Raw genomic sequence first — 20,118 nt, forward strand, 5'->3', positions numbered from 1 at the left:
AATCAAATGAGGAGCCTGAATGATGCTACATATTCTCTTCAACAGTGTGAAATAGGTGCTGCAGCTAAAACTTCCTGATGTATTGGGCTCTTTAGGTTTCAACAGACTGACTTATAGGCAGTAGTTATCTTCCTTGTTTGTAGCTCTTACTGTGACCAGTCTATTACAATTAACCATTTTGTAGCAATGGACAGGTTTTAAAATCTGGCTTCTCCTCTGCCTTTGTGCCTTCCCCAGTGTTTTTGAGTTTAAGAAGGTTCTCCTTTAAGGACAATGAATTGTCCATTGCCAAGTGCTGAGCCTGGATAACATGTCTGTTAACCCCACTGACAATCCCATTGCACCATGTATCAGGGTACCAAATACTGAAATGACATTCCACATAATATTATGGAAAGGAAGGACCACAGATGAGTGCTGTACTCACTACAGGTTGAGTCCCTTCAGAAAGCCCATCTCACCTTCAACCTTTATTGTAGCACTTAAGCTGCTGCAGCTTATTCTTGCTGCCACAATTATGTTTACCTTGGTTTTAAACATTATGATTGGCAGAACCATCAGATTAAATATCAGCCATATTTATTAGCTATATCAATACTGAATTAAGTTTGCATACTAACTTTTGTCTAATTATTATTCTAGTGGTTTGGCATTGTTGCAAGAATGGAAGATGAACTTCGAACATAATTGCCTGCTATAGTTTTGATGAAGTGTATGCAGAAAGCTCAGGGACTTCTGCCAATAGAAATGCTGTCTCCCAAATGAGAATGCAGAGACCAGTTTTGTTCTTAAGGAATGCTGTCAAAGTCTGAATACTGTCAGAGTTAATAACCCACATGAAAAAATATATCCTGCAGACACCAAGATTTCTCATCAAAGTCCTTTTTTTTTTCTCTTGGCAGTTTAGATATCTTTAGTACTTTGGCTTCAAGTACGTATTGCTGATAGCATCATCAGGAGCACCCGTTTGATGTACTGAGCCTGACATTGCGAGGGAGTTGAATTATGACATCAGTTGAGGCACAGTCAGTCATTCAGTTCAACTGCTGCAGCTTGCACTGTGTACATGTTAATTCATTCCCTAGAACTGTCAGCCTGAGTAACTCCAGGCCATAACCTCAATGATGCCATCAATATATACAGAAATAATGAAACAGGCAGACATAAGAAAATTAATCATTTACCTTTCCAATTTTCTCCCTACTCTCCTGAAGGCATTGAGTCATTCTGAACTGTGGTTTGCAGGCTTGGTAGTCCTATGGTGTCTTACCAGCAATCATGTATGGGGGTCAAAGCCCACTCTATGATTCTGAGTGCCCTATAGAAGAGCATGCATGAGGCCAGAGCTCATGGTGCTCAGAGAGAGTGAAGAAGTTTCAGAGTTGAGGTAGGGTACAGAGATAGCGGGTGCCGACATGTTGTTAAGTGGCTTTGGAGGACTCTAGTGTCTGTATGTATCTTCCTGCTAGTTTCGCACAAAGAGAAACTGAAATGAACCTAGAGCATCTGTGAGGCCTTCCATGTTGTCAGCAAGTCTTGGGTTGGGTGGGGTTGTAGTTTATGTTATAATGGAGGAGATGTACCAACCAACCTGTACAGAGCAAGATCCCACAGGCAGCACTATTTCAACAGATATTCAATTTGCATTGGCTGAAAGACAAAGATTAGCCAAAATTCTCTACGGATCTCCTCAGTAATTTTTTTCTAGGGTTGAGGAGCTTCACACTAACCTCGTTTGAATATCAGTAACTACAACGGTGTAACATTCCATCAATAGTGCACTAAAATATCAGCCTTGATTTTGTTCTGATAAGTTTCTGGCTCAGAAATTAACACTGAGCTAAGGCAGAGACATGATAATATTCTTTTATTATTCAGGCAAGTATTATAAATGCAATGTTATTTCTCTAATTGAACCATGAGATTCTTTTTCCAGTGCTGACACCTTGAAACTTGGTGCTAGGTGGTCCTTTCAGTCTTGTTCACACAGTCATCTCTCCTTGTCTTATGCAATGGGTTTGAGCATTTTCAATCTAGTTCTTACTGGGTATTGGCCTAACAGCAGAAAGTTGCCCGTAATTTGGTGCTTTATATAGTTAATCTCTTTGAAAGGCCTTGATGAGAGCTGGAATGGGAAACACAGCCATAATAACTGACATTGCAAAAGATGACTTCTTAAATTTGGGAACTAATGTATGTTAGTTGGAGTGGAGTGGAATGAATTGCAGGAAGGAAGGCATTTGGCCTGTCAGGTTCATACTGTAAAGAGTACCACTGCATCTAGTTGTGCAGGAGATAATCTCAGATGCTTAATGCAGCAACTGCATGCGCTCAACTGAAAAAAATATTCATTCCCCACAGCTAGAATCTCTCACTGTGATGAATACACACACAAAAAAAAAATCACAGGAAAACAATGCCATACTCCCTTGTGGGACATCAAATGAAAGAATGTGCCATTTTTATAATGAATCTGACTCTTGCTTCCAGGTAACTGAGCTGCACAGCATCAGGAACATAAGCAGGTTGCCCCGAGAGACAAAGAAACATGCTGTGGCAATTATCTTTCATGATGAAACATCAAAGACATTTGCCTGTGAGTCAGGTAAGCAATTACTTGTGCATCTATAGCTTGAGGAAGTTCAGGCCATTTTGGAAATGTAAACCCATCCAGATTAACATGCAAAGAAAAGATAGAAAGGCAGAATATTTTATCTGTGAGATAATTTGATGTAGATATTTATGTTGATGATGAACTGGAACCATTGATTTTTTTACAGATGTATCAACATTTTTGTAACATTAAGTAAAGATAAGTATTGCTCTAAATTAAAGAGGAATGCTTTCTCATCCTTGAACATTGTGTAAATTATGTCTCCAGAATACTATTAATGTAGTTTATAATGCAGTTTGTGATGCATGCTGTGCCTTTTATGTAACATTGCCGGTGGCACCAGCTATCTCACAACTGGCAACATCGTGGAATGCAGGGAGCGGGCTCAGAATGTGCTGATAGCTCATGAGTGATGGGATTGAACTGTGTTGTTCTTTGTAAAGGAAAAGGAAGTCGAAGAAATAATTATGTGTCCTACAGTACTTGTTGACTAGGTCATTTCACTCTCTTTGTCTAATTAATATATCCTTATCAAATCATTTCGAATTTTCAGACATGTTTAATAACCTTATGGAGCAATTTGCCACTTGAGCAGACGAGATATTATCAGTCAGGATTCCTGTTAACGGTCTTTGATGGGCTCAAAATAGTCAATAAGATTTCAACCAACTTAACAATAATTTTTACCTGCTTCAAAGACTTATTCTACTGTGAGCTGTGTTTTACTTCTTTCTCTTCTGTTTCATTCTTCCTATCAATTTCCCTCATTAAAAAATATAGTCTTTTAATTTAATTCAGTTCCTCTTTTTGCTAAAATGATAACAAGATCTTTTTTTAATTATGCTAAATATAGGTAATAAAACCACTAGAAAGGCATGCCTTTCGGGTATGTAATTTGTGAGAGTACAATTTCATTGGCAATAATGAAAACCAGTAGCATATCATGTGATACCAACAGTCATCATCCTTTAATATTTCCTGAGGTGCTAAAGAGCCAGTGTAAATGTCAGAAGATTCAATTATCAACCATCAGGCTGCACAAGTTTGGGGAAAAGATGTTAAGAAGGAAAATACTTACTTGTGGTCAGACCTGGCAGATGTGGATAGGCACAGTGAGAGTGCAAATACATGATTCTGAAGTTACATTGGTGTGCTGTACAAAGAAGACATGAACCACTGTACCTAATAAATGACAATGTACATAGCTTTAAGATGTCTTAACCATGTGTTGACTCAAGGGACAAGATTATTTAAATGATAAAAAGACTATAGGTTTATGACAAAATTTGGTGTCCTACCTGATTTCTGAAAGCATCACCTTTTCTTTGCCAAAACCCTTAACATTGGTTGTAATAATTCTGCTCTTTACCCTTATTTCACCTATTTGCTCCTGAAGCCTTAACACTGCTTTTCATAATTATCCCAATGCTTTCCCAGCCATCCTTTCCTCAGAGCCTGCACAAATTGCATTCACACACCAATCTTGTGTTTGTTGAGCCACACCAGTTATAAGCCTGCCATCAGTGGTATATTACCATTCTTATCTTCATGCCATCGAACCTGCAGGAACTGATCACTTTTTCTACTTCTGCAACCTCCTTCCGCCTTGCAGATATAGGTGTTTTTCCATTCCAGCATCTTGCACATCCTGTTGCCCTCTGCTTCACCATAGGTGGCTGTACTTTCAGCTGCCTGATCGGTGAGCTCTGGAATTCCTTTGGCAAGTTCTTAATCCTTTCCAACCGTTTCTTCTCTAAATTGGTGCACAAAAAACTATCCATTGACTGGGCTCAACACGTCATTTATTTTCTACTGTGGGACACCTTGTGATGTTTTATGAAATTAAATGTGCCAGGTAAGTACCAGTTTTTGAACGTTAGGACTTGAAAACGATCTGCAAAAATCACAACCATTGACCCAGAGAAATATCAGAAAAGGAAATGGAAACAAAAAATGCCGGAGATACTCAGCAGGACAGGCAGCATATGTGGAAAGAGAAATCAAGTTAACATTTAAAGCAAATGACTTTAAAGCAAATGACCTGTTTCTCCCTCCACGGATGCTCCCTGACCTGCTGAGTGCAGGTGATACGCTCATTATGGCCGTTCGGGTTATGGAAATCCGTCCTTACAGGACTCACAAATCATTACTGAAAACTCTTAGATACTGAATAAAATTCACTCTCATGGAATTTGTGTGGGAAAAAAAAGTAAATAAATCAACACAATTCTTTTTCAGCTCACGTTTCTTAACACATGCGCAGATGCAAACCCCTGCCTCGCCATAACATGGGGATTTACCTGTATCTCCAGTATTTATTCTTTTATTTCAGACTCACAGCATTTGTAGGGTTTTTATTGATCTTTGAAATGTTAACAAGGGCTTGGTAAGGTGTTGGTGGTAACTCATTAGCTTTCCTGTTTTTCTGACGGGAGAGCTGAACCGAACACATGATTAAGCACAGACCACTTCAGTCCGGCGTGTTAGCTCCACTAGCGATGAGTTGTGTAAATTGCATTGTAACTTCCATGATAAAAAAGAGAATATATTGTAGAAATAATTCCCTTGGGCCAAATCATCTTGCTTCAATCCCCACTACTATGATGTTTAAGCACAAGCTCAGCACATAATAAAATGTTAAAGTGTGATGCAGCCCAAGGCATCGAGAAATTGTCTGCACCTCAGGAGCCAGTATTTCACTAATTTGAAAAGAAGTATGCAGAAGGTCTTTGCAGTAAGACTGGTAGAGAGCGTAGAACTATTACCAGTGATCACATTAATCATATATTCTGTACCTTAGAACATATGTTACATCAACCTGTCAATCTGTAATGATTGCATGTATGTGCCTGTACTGACAATAAAGTACTGAAGTGGATAAATGTGCTTGTCCATCTATTGGAAGATAATTTAGCACAATGTATAAACAAGGTAGTTTAGATAGGCATTTGCTCTCTATTTAATGAAACTAATACCAGAATATATCATTACAATACTATTGCTATTACATATTACCTACTGTTCCCACAACATGAATTGTGCCTTAATTTCCACTTAAAGTAGACACTGGCATAGACGCTCACCACATTGGTAAGGCAGATAACAATGTTGATGAGGAAACCTATGGTAGGATGGTAAGCACTGGTGAGAACCAGATACAGTGGCTATGACTGAGTGCCTGCCTGTGCAAAGGACTAGCAGTGCCCTAGGGTAAAGGCTTGTACAGTATCATTGTTGTGAGAAATTAGGTGTTGTAACCTGGTCTTATGAATGCAGCGATACAGTGTGCCAGAATACCTGTTGCAGGGTTCCACACAATTGATTATCTCCATTGAACATATGGGAACAGTTTTATTTGAGTTGGAGACATCACGTACTGCTGACCATGGACAAAGCAGGAGTATTCTCAAGAATACACTTGCTGTGCAGTTTGGTTTCTTTTTTGGAGATAGTTACTGGAAAACACAGGCGAATAATTTGGAAACCTTAGGTGTCCACGTTTCTCCAATTAGGGGGTGACCTACACCAATTGTGAGGGTGGAATCAGCCAGCGCTCAACCCAATGGGAGTTCTAGTCCATGTCCCTCTGTAACCTCTGAAAGAAGTGAGGCTGCACGTGTGCTGCAAACAACTTGGTGATTGTCTGAGAGCTAAATAAACAATGCGTATATCTACATGTACACAAAGTACTGTGATTATGAATGCATTCAGTGGAAAATAATGAAGGTGTCAGCTGTGGCTAAGCTGCCTCTGAGTCAGAAGCTTGTGCATACAAGTCCCACTCCTGAGATTGTACAGCGGTACCTAGTCTGGCTCTCCAGTGTGGCACTGTTGGTGGTGCTAATGTTCCAAATGAGACGTTCATCAGCTCTCTTGGGTGAACCTAAAAAATCCCATGTCACCAATTTGAAGAGGAGCTTGGAAATTTTTCCTGGAGATCTGGACAATATATAACCCTCATTTTAAATCCCAATATTTAAAAATAGTTGATCTGGTCATTATAACTATCCTTTCTGTGGAAGCTCCTTGTGCACGCATTGGTTGGTATGTTTCCTACATTACAACAGAACCTGCATTTCAAAAGCAGTTCATTAGCTGTTCTGTATTTCGCAGAACATTGCCAGTAGATCTTTACTACCCTCTTTAGATAGCGGATGGGGCCACGATTTTACATCTTGCTAAAAAGAGTTCACTTCTGTTAATGTGTCACTTCTGTTATTGCAGCACTTACCAAGAGCCATCTTGGCTTTTGTGCCTCAGATCTCTGTGTGGAACTCGAATCTTTCTTCATCTGATTCAGAGAAATGATTCTAACCAGCTGGGCCATGACTGACTCAGCCGGGTTAGTTTTGCTTCAGTGGAGCCTGACTCTTTGGTCTGAACCAGAGTAATTAGTCAGTGTGGAACTAGTCAGATTGTTACAGCTATTCTTTTCATGCATCAGGAGAATATTAATATTACAACGTGGGATAGGTAGGTAGGTTGCAACTGATGTGATGTGTTAGTACCAGAACTGTCTGTAACACACAGCTTTTGGGATAGAGACCCTAAAACTAAAAAAAAAACTGAAATACTTGACAATTCTCGTTTTAACTAACGTATACTTGGCTGTATATTGACTCGTGTGTTTGTGACGCTTAACATCTACATCAAACACAGCCAAATGAGACACAAACATACTTATTATGACACAGTAAGAGGCAGTTCATCCCAATTAGTCCATGCTGACTCCCAGCAGAGCCATCCTATCAATCCCTCTCCCACTTGCTTTTCCCCCATGGCCCTGGAACCTATTCTCTTTCACATGCCCACTAACTTCCTCCTTTTTATGCTTCCTTTGCCACTTACTTGCACTGAGAGACAATTCACAAGAGACAATTAACTTACCAGCTGACAGATTCAATTTCAAGAAAGAGAATCAGGAGGCAATTTTCCTCACCTGTTCAATGTTTGACTTGACTGGAAAAAGAACAAAAATAGCTCAGTAACGACAGTAATGTGTTTAGTCACTTTTAATCTTAATGTTGTAGCGATCCATGTCTTTGCCATTTATATGATTATTGTTCTGCTTTGAACCTGGCTTTATATTTTCCACTTAAGTGTTTGAATTAAAAAGATATTTGGTCGTGAAGCTACCTGAGTTGAGTTTAAAGCCAAATGTTTCCTGTATTTAGGATTCACACTAATGAAGTGGGGATTCTGTGCAACTGCAAGTATGCTGTTTTCAGGTTAACTATCAGGCTTGGACTGTGTTATCACAAAGATCACAAAAGCTGTTGTACATTAAAAAAAGATTGTTGCATGAAAACAGCAGCAAAAAACACACACCTCCATGCCTGCTGCAGTCTCAAGCTCATCTTATCTTGCTCCACTGGCTACCTGTACTCTATCCAAGGCCCAGGAGTGATTTTACTGTTCACTTTTTGCACTGTCATCATGATCATTCAAAACATTTTCCTTATTGTAGATTCTCCATGGAATCCAGCAGCAGAGATTTCCCAGGCAGAGTACAAAATCTGTAACCCCATTGGTTTCAATGGGGATTGTAGAGTATGGGCAGATTAGGGAAGGAAAAGGTAAATTATTTTTAAATTAGTTGTTCTTATTTATGAACAAGAGTTTTTAATGCTGTATTCCTATTTATCCCTCAGTCAACAGGTTAACTCTCCGTTGCTAATTTCCTGATTGTGGGAGTTTGCTGTGTATAAATTGACTGCAATGTTTCCTTCATCACAACAACCACTTATGAAGAATTGCATTGGCTGTAAAATGCTTTGGGACTTTCTTAAAGGAACTTGACATGTGCAATTTAAATGCTGGACCTTTTTTTAAAATGTTGATTGACCTGATTAGGAGACCCAGAAGTCAGAAGGCTTAATTTTAAAGTGCCCATAAAATTACAGCTCAGGCAAATCCACCAGGCAGCAGGAGCTCTGCAGCAACAAAGTGACAAGAAACCCATGAGATGAAGTGGCAATTTATAGTGTCTCAATGAATTATACAGAGGATGCTAATGTGAATTCTAGGATAGTAATTCAGCTGAATGCTTCAGACAATCTGGTTTTACCATTTGGCAGAATCCTGAGTTAGTGAAATGCTTTAATTGTTCAGGAGACCACTGAATATTTTTATAGTGCACAGATTTTTATGAGTTGTGTTCTTTTTATTTTGATTTTGTACTTTAAAATGGTTTAAGTCCTTGTTGAATATCCATTTACGACACAGTTCCCAGGATACAAGGTTATTTTGGGTGTTGTCCATGGAAGAATTCATATAATTAGCACCCAATGAAAGGTAATGCCAGTAGCTCTCTAGTCTCTGCGGCAACTCATGAATAAAATATATAAGGGATTGGAATATGAAAGAAAGTATCACTGTTATTTCAATATCTTATCCCTGAATATGATAGCCTTCAACAATTTTCCTACAATTGGCATTTTCTGGACACTGTCTACCTGTTAAGGAGACATTAGTTGCTCCAATCAGTCATTGTGCCTAGAATACATTAAAATAAACCAACAAACTCTGGTTTTAAAAAAAGAACTGTACTGCTTTACAATTTCTCCAAGAATGCCAGAAAGAATGCATCATTTCCCCTTGGCTTCTGTCAGCTTGCTGGTTTGCCACTGTGATTGGTACCCATAAGAACCAGTGGTTGGAGTACCATCTATAAGAACTGGTGAAGGTTTATCCTCATTAGCACAGAATTTGCCTTCATTATTATACAACATTACAATGGAGATAGGTATCCGTCATCTTCAGAAATCCATCATTTTGTCCTTTTTTAAATAAAAAAAGTAAACTTTATTCACAATAAAAGATGTATACAAAAAGAAAAAGAGTGCAGAACTCTTTACATTCTTGGCGTCATTTGGGCAATGCATTCAGTAGTGTTAACAATTTTTTTTAGTAATAGCACCATTGCTGTTCATATGGCCCCCCGCCCCCCCCCCGGAGCAATACATCCTTTCATTGTTTGAGAGGTATCCCCACTCAACTCAGTCCCTCCATGTCCAGTAGTGGAAGGGCCCTAGACTGTGAACCTTCCCCACAGAGTCTTTGCGTTGGCTGCACAGAGTTTCAGTGCATCCCTCAGCATGTAATCCTGTATCTGGAATGTGCCAGTCGACAGCGTCCCCTTATGGGTGTTCCGCTGTGCTGGGAAACCAACAAGTTTCAAACAGACCAAAGAGCATCTTTCATTGACTTGATGATCTTCCAGCAACACCTGACATCGGTCTCTGTGTGTGTCCCTGGAAACAGTCCGTAAATCAGAGTCCTTTTTTAAAATTTCGTAATTAGACTTAGAACATAGAACATTACAGTACAGTACAGGCCCTTCGGCCCACGATGTTGTGCTGACGTTTTATCTTGCTCTGAGATCTATCTACCCCTTCCGTCCCATATAGCCCTCCATTTTTCTGTCATTCATGTGGCTATCTAAGAGTCTCTTAAATGTCCCTCAAGTATCTGCCTCCACCACCTCTGCCGGCAGTGTGTTCCACGCACCCACCACTCTCTGCATAAAAAAATTTGCCTCTGACATCCCCCCATACCTTCCTCCAATCACCTTAAAATTATACCCCTTGTGGGAGCCATTTTTGCCCTGGGAAAGTCTCTGACTGTCCACTCAATCTATACATCTTATCATCTGGTACACCTCTATCAAGTCACCACTCATCCTCCTTCACTCCAAAGACAAAAGCCCTAGCTCGCTCAACCTTTCCTCAGAAGACATGCTCTCCAATCCAGGCAGCATCCTGGTAAATCTTCTCTGCACCCTCTCTAAAGCTTCCACATTCTTCCTATAATGAGGCAACCAGAACTGAACAGAATACTCCAAGTGTGGTCTAACCAGAGTTCTATAGAGCTGCAACATTACCTGGCAGCTCTTGAACTCAATACCCCGACTAATAAAGGCCAATTTTGAGGGGCTTATTTATTAATAATAAAAAAATATGCAAAGAAAGAAACAGTGTAAAAAACCTACATTCATGGTTGTTACATTCAGTAGTGTAAACTTTTAAAGAAAAAAAACACAAACATCACACCATTGCCACTCACGTGGCTCCTTTCATTGCTTGGGGTGTTTCCCCACCCAACTCTGCTCAACTCTGCCCCTCCATGTGCAGTAGCGGAAGGAGCCTACACTGTGGTCATTCCCCACAGAGCCTTAGCATTGGCGGCACCGAGCTTCAGTACATCCCTCAGCACATACTCCTGTAGCCTGGACTGTGCCAGTCTGCAGCATTCCCTTACAGACATCTCGCAGTGCTGGAAGACCAACAAGTTTCAGGCTGACCAAAGGGCGTCCTTCATCAAGTAGATGACCTTCCAGCAGCACTTGATGTCTGTCTCAGTGTGTGTCCCTGGGAACAGCCTGTAGATCAGGGAGTCCTCTGTTAAGGCAAGGTAAGATAAGATCTTTATTGGTCACATGTACATCGAAACACAGTGAAATGCAACTTTTGTGTAGAATGTTCTGGGGGCGTCCGGAGAGTGTCGCCACACTTCCAGTGCCAACAAAGCATGCCCACAACTTCCTAACCTGTATGTCTTTGGAATGTGGGAGGAAACCAGAGTATCTGGAGGAAGCCCACACAGACGCGGGGAAACTGTACAAACTCCTTACAGACAGCAGCTGGAATTGAACCTGGGTCGCTGCCGCTGTACTGGAGGTGTTGCTCTATCCTCTACACTACTGTGCCTACTGTTACACAGCTGTTGGGGATGAACTGGGACATGGACCCTGGCATCTGTCTCCACATCCCTTTAGCAAATCCAGTCTGCAAAGAGGTGGGTGACCATTTCTTCCCCACTGCAGCTGTTCCGAGGACAGCGTACATTGGGCATGATATGTCGTCCGTAGAAGGTGGCTCTGACTGGGAGGGCACCTCTCACTGCCAGCCCAGTGAGGTCTTGGTGCTTGTTGGTCAGATCTGGTGATGAGGCATTCTGCCAGATGGTTTGGACAACCTGCTTAGGGAACAAACCCACAGAATCCATCACGTCCATGTCCCACAGTGTCTGCAGTATGTTCCAAATGACCACTGCCTGATGGACTTGTGGTCAAAGGTGTTTACTTGAAAGAGCTCTTCCTCAAAGGACAGGGAGTTCAGCAACATCCAGCTGACTGGGACATTGCACAGTAACAGGGCCAGGCCTAACTTCTGCAACACCAGGGACAGGTGGAACCTTAGCATGTAGTGGCATTTGGTGCCCACATACTCTGGACCCACACATCGCCTGATACAGCCACATATGAAGGTGATCATCAGGATGAGGGCAACATTGGGTACTCCTTTGCCCCCATTTTCTGGGGACGAGCAGTGTGACCTATCGGACTCGCTCCATCTTGGACCCCCAGATGGATTGGAAGATGTCCCAGGTAATTATCAAGGCTGAGGAGTGGGAAACAGGCCACACCTGCGCAAGTACAGCAGCCCTGAGAACACATCGCACCTGATGACCAAGTTCTTACCAGTTATTGACAGAGAACACCATTTCCACTACCCTAATTTTTGTTTGACTATCTCAAACCACTCCATCCAATTCTTGTTACACGCCTCAGCCTCTCTGAACCAGATCCCCAGCACCTTCAGGTAGTCAGACCTGATGATGAATGGGACATTGGATTGGTTGGGTCAGTTACCGAAGATCATGGGCTCGCTCTTCCTGTGGTTAACTCTGGCCCCCAGTGCCAACTCGAACTGGTTGCAAATGCTGATCAATCTGCAAACTGACTGTGGGTCCAAGCAGAAGACAGCGACATCATCCATGTACAGGGAGGTTTTTACTTGTGTGCCTCCACCGTTGGCAATGTTACCCTCCCTTATGCTCTCATCCTTCCTGATGGATTTGGCAAAGGGCTCTATGCAGCACACAAACAAGACAGGAGAGTGGACAACCCTGCCTGACTCCAGACTTGATGGGAAACTATCTGTCTCCCATTCATTAACTTGGACTGTACTATGAATATCTGTGTAAAGTAGTTGGATCCAATTTCTGATTCCCTCCCCAAAACCCATTTAGGAGAGCACATCCATCATGTACATGTGTGATATCCTGTCAAAGGCCTTCTCCTGGTCCAAGCTGACCAGGCAGGCATCCACCCCTCAGTCCTGCACATAGGCAATGGTATCTCTGAGTAGCGCATGGCACAGATTTGGTCTGGGTGGATCACCCGTCGCAGAGCAGACATGACCCAAGAGTCCTTACTTATAGGGGAGTAAGGATCAAAGAAATGGTTACAAACAGACATTCATTACTCACCGTTCTCCTTTCCAGGCAACCATAGTTGGGGTAGGTGATGCTTCACAGGATGGGCAAGTAGGTAGTTTGCACTCTATCCACTGTTTACACCGAGCTTCTGTGTGCTCTCAATAGGTGGTGTTGTGAGAAAAGGTTCTTTTGGAATCTTAAAGATGGAGGACTCTGGACACAGGCTTAGGATTTTAAAAGTAGTTTAATCACAAAGGCAAACGCGGGGACAGAATGAATGGGAACAGATGCACACTCACATGCAGGAGACCGCGAACGTGAGGGGGGAATCACAACAACACACACACACACACACACACACACACACACACACACACACACACACACACACACACACACACACACACACACACACACACACACACACACACACAAAATAAACAAGGTACAGCTTACCAAGGGATAAACACTTCAATGCCTGAATACCTTGACCCAAACAAGCATTGGCCCTAACGCTCCCTGGAATCTGACTAAGATGCTCCCAAACCACGTGGTGATACACACTCTACAGCATTGTCTCACTACTCCTGGGGCAGTCAAAAGAGAGAGGGCCAGGGGATTGCAACACTCTTTATAGTGCTGGGAGGCTGGATGGAGTCTGGCCAGGTGATTTAGACAGGCCAATGATTTGGAGGTCAAGGACAAAGGTGCCTTCCAAGGCCAATGGTCAGGCAGGTTCAGGAACAAAGGTGCCCTCTTAGGCCAATCCCTATGCCCACACCTGATGGGTGGGGTGGAGCCAAACCTTGATTGACAGTAGTGTCACTTCCGATCCGAGGAGCAATGCTGTCCTCCGACCAGAGGGGTTGGTGTTGTTACTGTCACGTGACAGCCATGTGCTCTCCTACTACAGGTGGACTTGTGGTTAGCAATACCATTCTGAATGCCAGAGAAACAAAGGACTGCAGATGTTGGAATCTAGAAGAAAAACACGATGAATCTGGAGGAACTCAGCAGGCCAGGCAGCATCCTTGGAGACAAGCAGGTGGTCAACGTTTTGGGTCAGGATCCTTCTTCAGGACTGAAGATAGGAAAAGGGGAAACCCAATATAAAGGAGGGAAAAGCAGAGCAGTGATAGTTGGATAAAAGAGGGGAGGCAGGGTGGGTACAAGGTGGTGATAAGTAGATGCAGGTACAGGCAGATGCTCCTCTTCAATAGGAGTTCTGTGAGACCCTCTCTTACTGCTCCCCTTCTGTGATCTCTGCTGCTCTCCAGCTCTTCGACCACGTGCTCACCCAGACTCACTTTCACAGACATATGGCCTTCCTGGGCACTTGCATCCGCCGCCACCTTGTGCCACATGGCTTCCAGCTCCGCCTCCAGGCCTCCTAGTTTGGCCCCAACAAGGATCTCAGATACTTGCGTTCCGTTGACTGCTACTCACTCCGCTTCTCCCGCTGGTTTCTACGCATCACCCTCACTGCCGTGCGGAGATACCTGCGGGTCCTGCCATAGCTCCGGGCCTCGCTCTCCACAGCCTGCCATGGACCTCTCTGACACTTTGTCCTCCACCGGATCCATGCCTTCAACCGCCGGCTCTTCTCCTCCCTTGCATCCAGGAAGGATCAGAAACTCACCTGACACCAGGCCACGGCTCCCACTCCCTCTGGCTCTGACCTTGGCCCCAGCAGCCCCTGAGCTGTCTGAATGCTCCTTCTCCATTCTAACCAGTTATAGGCCAGGGATGCCAAGGAGTCAGTGGGCATGCTGCTCTTTTTGAAGGAGGCTTTGAGAGCATCCTTGAATTTTTTTCTCCTCTGTCCACTTGGTAATTTTGTTGTGTGATGAAGCTTGAAATAGACCAGCTATCTTGCGTGGCTGATGCCAGGCATAGAAACAATGTGGCCTGCTTATTGGAGGTGATTGAGTGTAATTAGGGCCTTACTGCTGACAATGCTGGCCTGGTAAAGAAGCCTGATATTTATTTACTGCCCTTCCAATGGACGTGGCTAATTTTGTGGAGACAGCATTGGTGCCATCTCTCTAGTGCTTTGAGGTGCTTGCTGTAGACATGCCATACTCATACAGGATCACTGCTGGCTGGAAAACTATGAGTCTTGAGTTCTTGATCTTCAAATACTCTTTTCAGCTGTTGATGACAGACTGTGCTAGCGCACTGAGGCGATGGTAAATTTTGTCATTGAAGATTGCCTTCATTGAGGGTTGGCTCCTGGGATGTGGGATGTGGAAGGTGGACATTGCGGACCTGTGAACTGAGGTCACTCCAATTTCAGTCATTAAGCTGCAGCCCACAGACAGTGCTTAGAAGATTGAATGGTACAGCATAGGATAGGACAGGCCCTTCAGCCCATAATGTCTGCGTTGAACACATTGCTGAATTAAATTAATACTCTTCTGCCTGTACATTATCCATATCCCTCCATTCCCTGCATATTCATATGTATATCTAACAGCCTCTTAAACACCTCTATTATATCTGCTTCCACCACTCCCTCCTGGCAGCCCATTCCAGGCACCCACCACTCTCTGTGGAAAAAAAGTTGTCCCGTGCATCTCCTTCATACTTTCCCCTCTCACCTAAAATGCATTTTCTCTAATACATTTCTAACCTGGGAAAAAGATTCTGACTATCTACCCCATCTCTGCCTCTCATAGTCTTATAAACTTCTATCAGGTCTCCCCTCAGCCTCCGGTGCTCCAGAGAAAACAACCCTTGTGTATGCAACTGTTCAGAGCCTGAGTGGCCTAGTCATGATCGACTTCTTTACTGAAGCATATAAAAGAATGGGCCTCACACTGAAATCACCATTACTGCAGTTAGTGACAGAATCAGATTTATTATCACTGACTTATGTGACATGAAATGTGTTGTTTTGTGGCAGCACTACAGTGCAAAGACATAAAATCACTGTAAATTACAAAAATAAATAAATAGTGCAAAAAATAGGAATAACAAGGCAGTATTCATGGACCGTTCAGAAATCTGATGGCGGAAGGGAAGAAGCTGTTCCTGAATTGTTAAGTACGGGTCTTCAGGCTCCTCCCCAATGGTAGTAACGCGAAGAGGGCATGTCCTGGATGGTGATTGTCCCTAATGATGGATGCAGCCTTCTTGAGGCACTGCCTCTGATGGTGGGGAGGGTTGTGCCTGTGATGGAGCTGGCTGAGTCTACAACCCTCTGCAGCCTCTTTTGATCCTGCACATTGGAGCCTCCATACCTGATGGTGATGCAACCAGTCAGAATGCTCTTCACTGTACATCTATAGAAATTTGTAAGAATCTTTGGTGACATACCAAATCTCCTCAAACTTCTAACAATACGTCTGTGAGCTCTGAAATTCCATTATAACCCAGTAGTGGTATCATAAATTAGCCAATTTTGGGAGCTGGAGGAACAGAAGGAGCAAACCAAAGGGAATACAAAACTAAGAACAAACGAAAGGTCAGTCTTTTGAATGGGGAGTCACAATTCCAGTTCTGCTACCTGAGGCAGTCTCCATGTTTTTTTTTACCTCCTTCTATTTGTCACCAGTGCTTAGACCTCCACTTTTGTTCTCTATCCAAATCCTTCACCGTGGATATTGTCAGATACCAACTACTTCCTGTGTAAAAAATTTACCTCTCAGGTCCCCTTAGAATCATAGTCTTACGGTCTACAAGTCACTCCAGCCCACCATATCTGTGAAAGAGCTTTCCAGTGAATTCCATCTGCTGGTCTTCCCCATTACAAGGTGTGTATTTTCTTTATGAATCCAATTTCCTTTTAAAACATTTTTAGTAAATCTGCTTCTTCCACCCTTCCAGAATGGTGTTCCAAATCAAAGGAATATACTGCATAAAGATATTTATTTCATCTCGTTTTATTTGCTAGTTATCTTAAATCTGACACCCATTCACTTACCAGCAGAATCACTTCCTCCACCCTGGTGATTTTGATTCCTTCTATGTAATCTCCCTGAATATTCACTGCTTGAAGGAGAATAATCCCACACTCTATTGTCTTGTCTGATCTGTGACTGGCCCGTCGATCGTCGAGTCTTGGTACTGTCTCAGTGGGGAAGTAATGTGGGGAAGAAAAGTGCCCACAAAAGTGCTAAAATTCACAGAACAAGTACAAAAAGAATGTCAGCTTTAATTGTAAAAGAATTGAAATGCAAAGGAGAAGAAGTGACAGTTCTGTTGTATAGCGCCTTGTTTAGGAGTCATCTGGAGATTTGTATTCCTTCAAAGGCACTTAATCTTAAAACAGATTCTTGGAAGGATTACAGCACAGTTTAACAGGAATGATATCAGGAATCAGGAGTTAAATAGTGAGGACAAATTGTATAAATCTGGCTGCTAATCAGCTGAGTTCAGAGGTTAGAAAGCATCTAATGTGTTTGAAGGATACATTAAAATTGATATAAATAACTTGTCCTGAGAACAAGGGAGTAAAATCTTAAAATTTGAACATTGAACAGTAAAAGCAGAAGTATTTTTCACCCCTACTCAAAATCAAGAGTGCTGTTTCCCCCAGAACCCTATTTGTTTTGGTTCAGTGGAGAGTTGAGGTGCAGACAGCTTAGAAAGGGGTATTCACTCAATAGGTTGAATGGCCTATTCCTGCTCTTCCATTCTTATATCTTTCTTGTCTGAATATGTGCTATCCTGTGCCAGTTTGTGTCTTGCCCAAAGTATGTTCAGCTATAGCCACTGACCAATCACCCATTTTCTGTCCAATATCCCTTCCTTAGGTCTTTGTGCCATATGTACTTCTGAAATACCTTCCCATTCCTGTGATTTTGGATCTCTCTCAGCTCCCTACTCACTTCAGTTGTTCTTTTCCTCTGTTGAGCATCCCCCTTACCTCATGGATCTCTGACTTCCATATTCCGATCCCCTTCCTCCCCTAAAACATTCCATCTTCTCCTCTTCAATCTTTGTCCCTATCTCCTCCAAATCCTTTCTCTTATGCACCTCACACTTTTTGAAAACCAATTTATGATGCTATAGTACCATTGGACATTTACTGACACAGCAGTGAAGAAAATTCTTCTCTCTACATGCATGCAGTACTTAAGAGCAAAAGAACATTAGGAATAGGGTCAGGCTATTTGGCCTCTCTTGCCTACTCTGCCATTTAATAAGATCATGGCTGATCTTTTACGTCAGCACCACTTTCCTGCTCTCACTTCAAACATTTTGTTCCCTTAATATCAAAAACTCTATCAAATATGAATATACTTGGCGAAAGAGTCTCCACAGCTCTCCTGAGTAGCAAATTACAAAGATTCACTACCATCTGGGCAAAGAATTCTTTTCTCTGTCTGAAATGGCACATTCTTATTTTGAGATAGTTCTAGATACGTCAGCCAGGGGAGAAACCATCCCTACATCTACCATGTCAAGCTTGTCTTAACGATTTTGAATCAATTTTTAATCTAGTATTTAATGCCAATGTTAAGATTTACAGATGATACTTTGTAACTAGTGCCTGTAATAATGTGTGGTTTAGCCATTGAACGAAGTTTCATTTTCTACAAAATGACTCTCACTGTCACTTGACATTTTTCTTTTTATTTCTTTCACATTTCAAATTTGTACATCAGTTCTGAGTCTTTATTTTCAAATTTTAGACCCAACATTCTACTCATCTTCAAGTGGGTCTGCCTTACTTCCCATTCGTTGACTCTCCCATGCTCTGATTTTGCACTCATGTTTCACTTCACTTCCTGGCATCTTTTCATTTTTTGATCCTTCTATTATGTCCCTGTATTTTATCCTACTGAAGAATCTGGCTTTGCTTTTATGAACCTAGTTTCTTGAATCTCAGGATAACACAGATGTGCTTATTCAATGAGATCCCTGTAATAAAAGGTAAGCTGAGTCCCAGAGACCATCAAAAGCATATTAAATGCCAGAAGTGACCTTGGTGCAACAAGGAATGGTGACTATAACTTTCCAATAAAAGGAAACAGGCCATTTGTTTCCCACGATAATTGCTTTCTGTTTACAAAGTTAAAGAGAAATGACAAAGCAATAGTCAGGTTATCAAAATAGGTAAAGATAACAGAGACTGTCAGGAATGGATAGTGCATGCAGACATAAGAGTATACATTCAATTAGTGCCAGACCAGGGAAGAATGGTACAAAGCCAAAATTTGACGGCTGTTACTTGAATGCACTTGGCACTTATCATAAGATAGATGAATCATTGGCACAAATGCAAATAAGTGGGTGTAATCTAATAGCCATTACCGAGACATGATTGCAAAGCAACCAAGGTAAGCAATTAAATATTCCAGGATACTTACCTTTTAGAAGAGATAAGCAAAATACAGTAGGGTAGCCTTGTTATAATATATGAGAGAAAGGCAACAGAGAGAAAAAGTCTTAATTCAAAAAATCAATAAGTAGAATTAGAGGGGACATAATTTTAAGGTGATTGGAGGAAGGTATAAGGAGGATGTCAGGGGTAAGTTTTTTTACACAGAGAGTGGTGGGTGCGTGGAACACACTGCCTGCAGAGGTTGTGGGGGCAGATACATTAGGGACATTTAAGAGATTCTTAGATAGACACATGAATGATAGAAAAAATAGGGGGCTGTGTGGGAGGGAAGGGTTAGGTAGATCTTAGAGCAGGATAAAATGTCAGCACAACATTGTGGGCCGAAGGGCCTGTGCTGTACTGTAGTGTTCTATTTTCTATAATTAGTTTGGGTGGAGCCAAGAAACATCAAGGCAGCAGAAAATATTGGTGAGAGTTATATATAGACCTCTAAACAGTAATCGTAATGAAAGGCATAGCTTAGATCAGAATATTAGAGGTGTCTGTAAAAGTAGTAATACAATAATCATGGGGAACTTTACAAATATATTTGGCAAATCAAATTTGTAGTAATAGTTCAGTGTACAGATTCATCAAGTGTCTAAGAGAAGGCTTCCCAGATCAACATGTTGAGGAACTAGTAAGGAACAGACTATTTTATATCTAGCATTGTGTAATGAGAAAAGGTTAACTGATGACCTAGTAGTTAAGGAGATTTTTGGTAACAGTTTTTCTATGTGACAGAATTTTATATAAAAATTGGAAGTGATTTGGTTCGCTCTGAAACTAATATCTGGAATCTGAATAAAATGCAAAGGCACAAGGCATAAGTTGGCTCAGGTAGATTGGAAGCTACATTAAAAGGGTGTGACAGTAAATAAGCAAAGATTAACTTTTAAAAAGTTGATACCTAACTTACATGTAATATATATCATTATAGGGCAAGAATTCC

The 20,118-nt window shown here is 41.8% G+C and overlaps 1 protein-coding gene across 1 annotated transcript in view; it reads left to right on the plus strand.

Moving 5' to 3' along the window:
- dok6 (docking protein 6) overlaps positions 1-20,118 on the plus strand; it is a 369,202-nt gene that overhangs the window by 219,247 nt on the left and 129,837 nt on the right. The window contains exon 3 of the mRNA XM_052024026.1: positions 2,491-2,605. Within this exon, the coding sequence (XP_051879986.1) occupies positions 2,491-2,605 (115 nt within the window). The remainder of the gene's footprint in view (positions 1-2,490; positions 2,606-20,118) is intronic.

Source organism: Pristis pectinata, chromosome 9, assembly GCF_009764475.1.
Source record: "Pristis pectinata isolate sPriPec2 chromosome 9, sPriPec2.1.pri, whole genome shotgun sequence".
NCBI lineage: Eukaryota > Metazoa > Chordata > Chondrichthyes > Rhinopristiformes > Pristidae > Pristis > Pristis pectinata.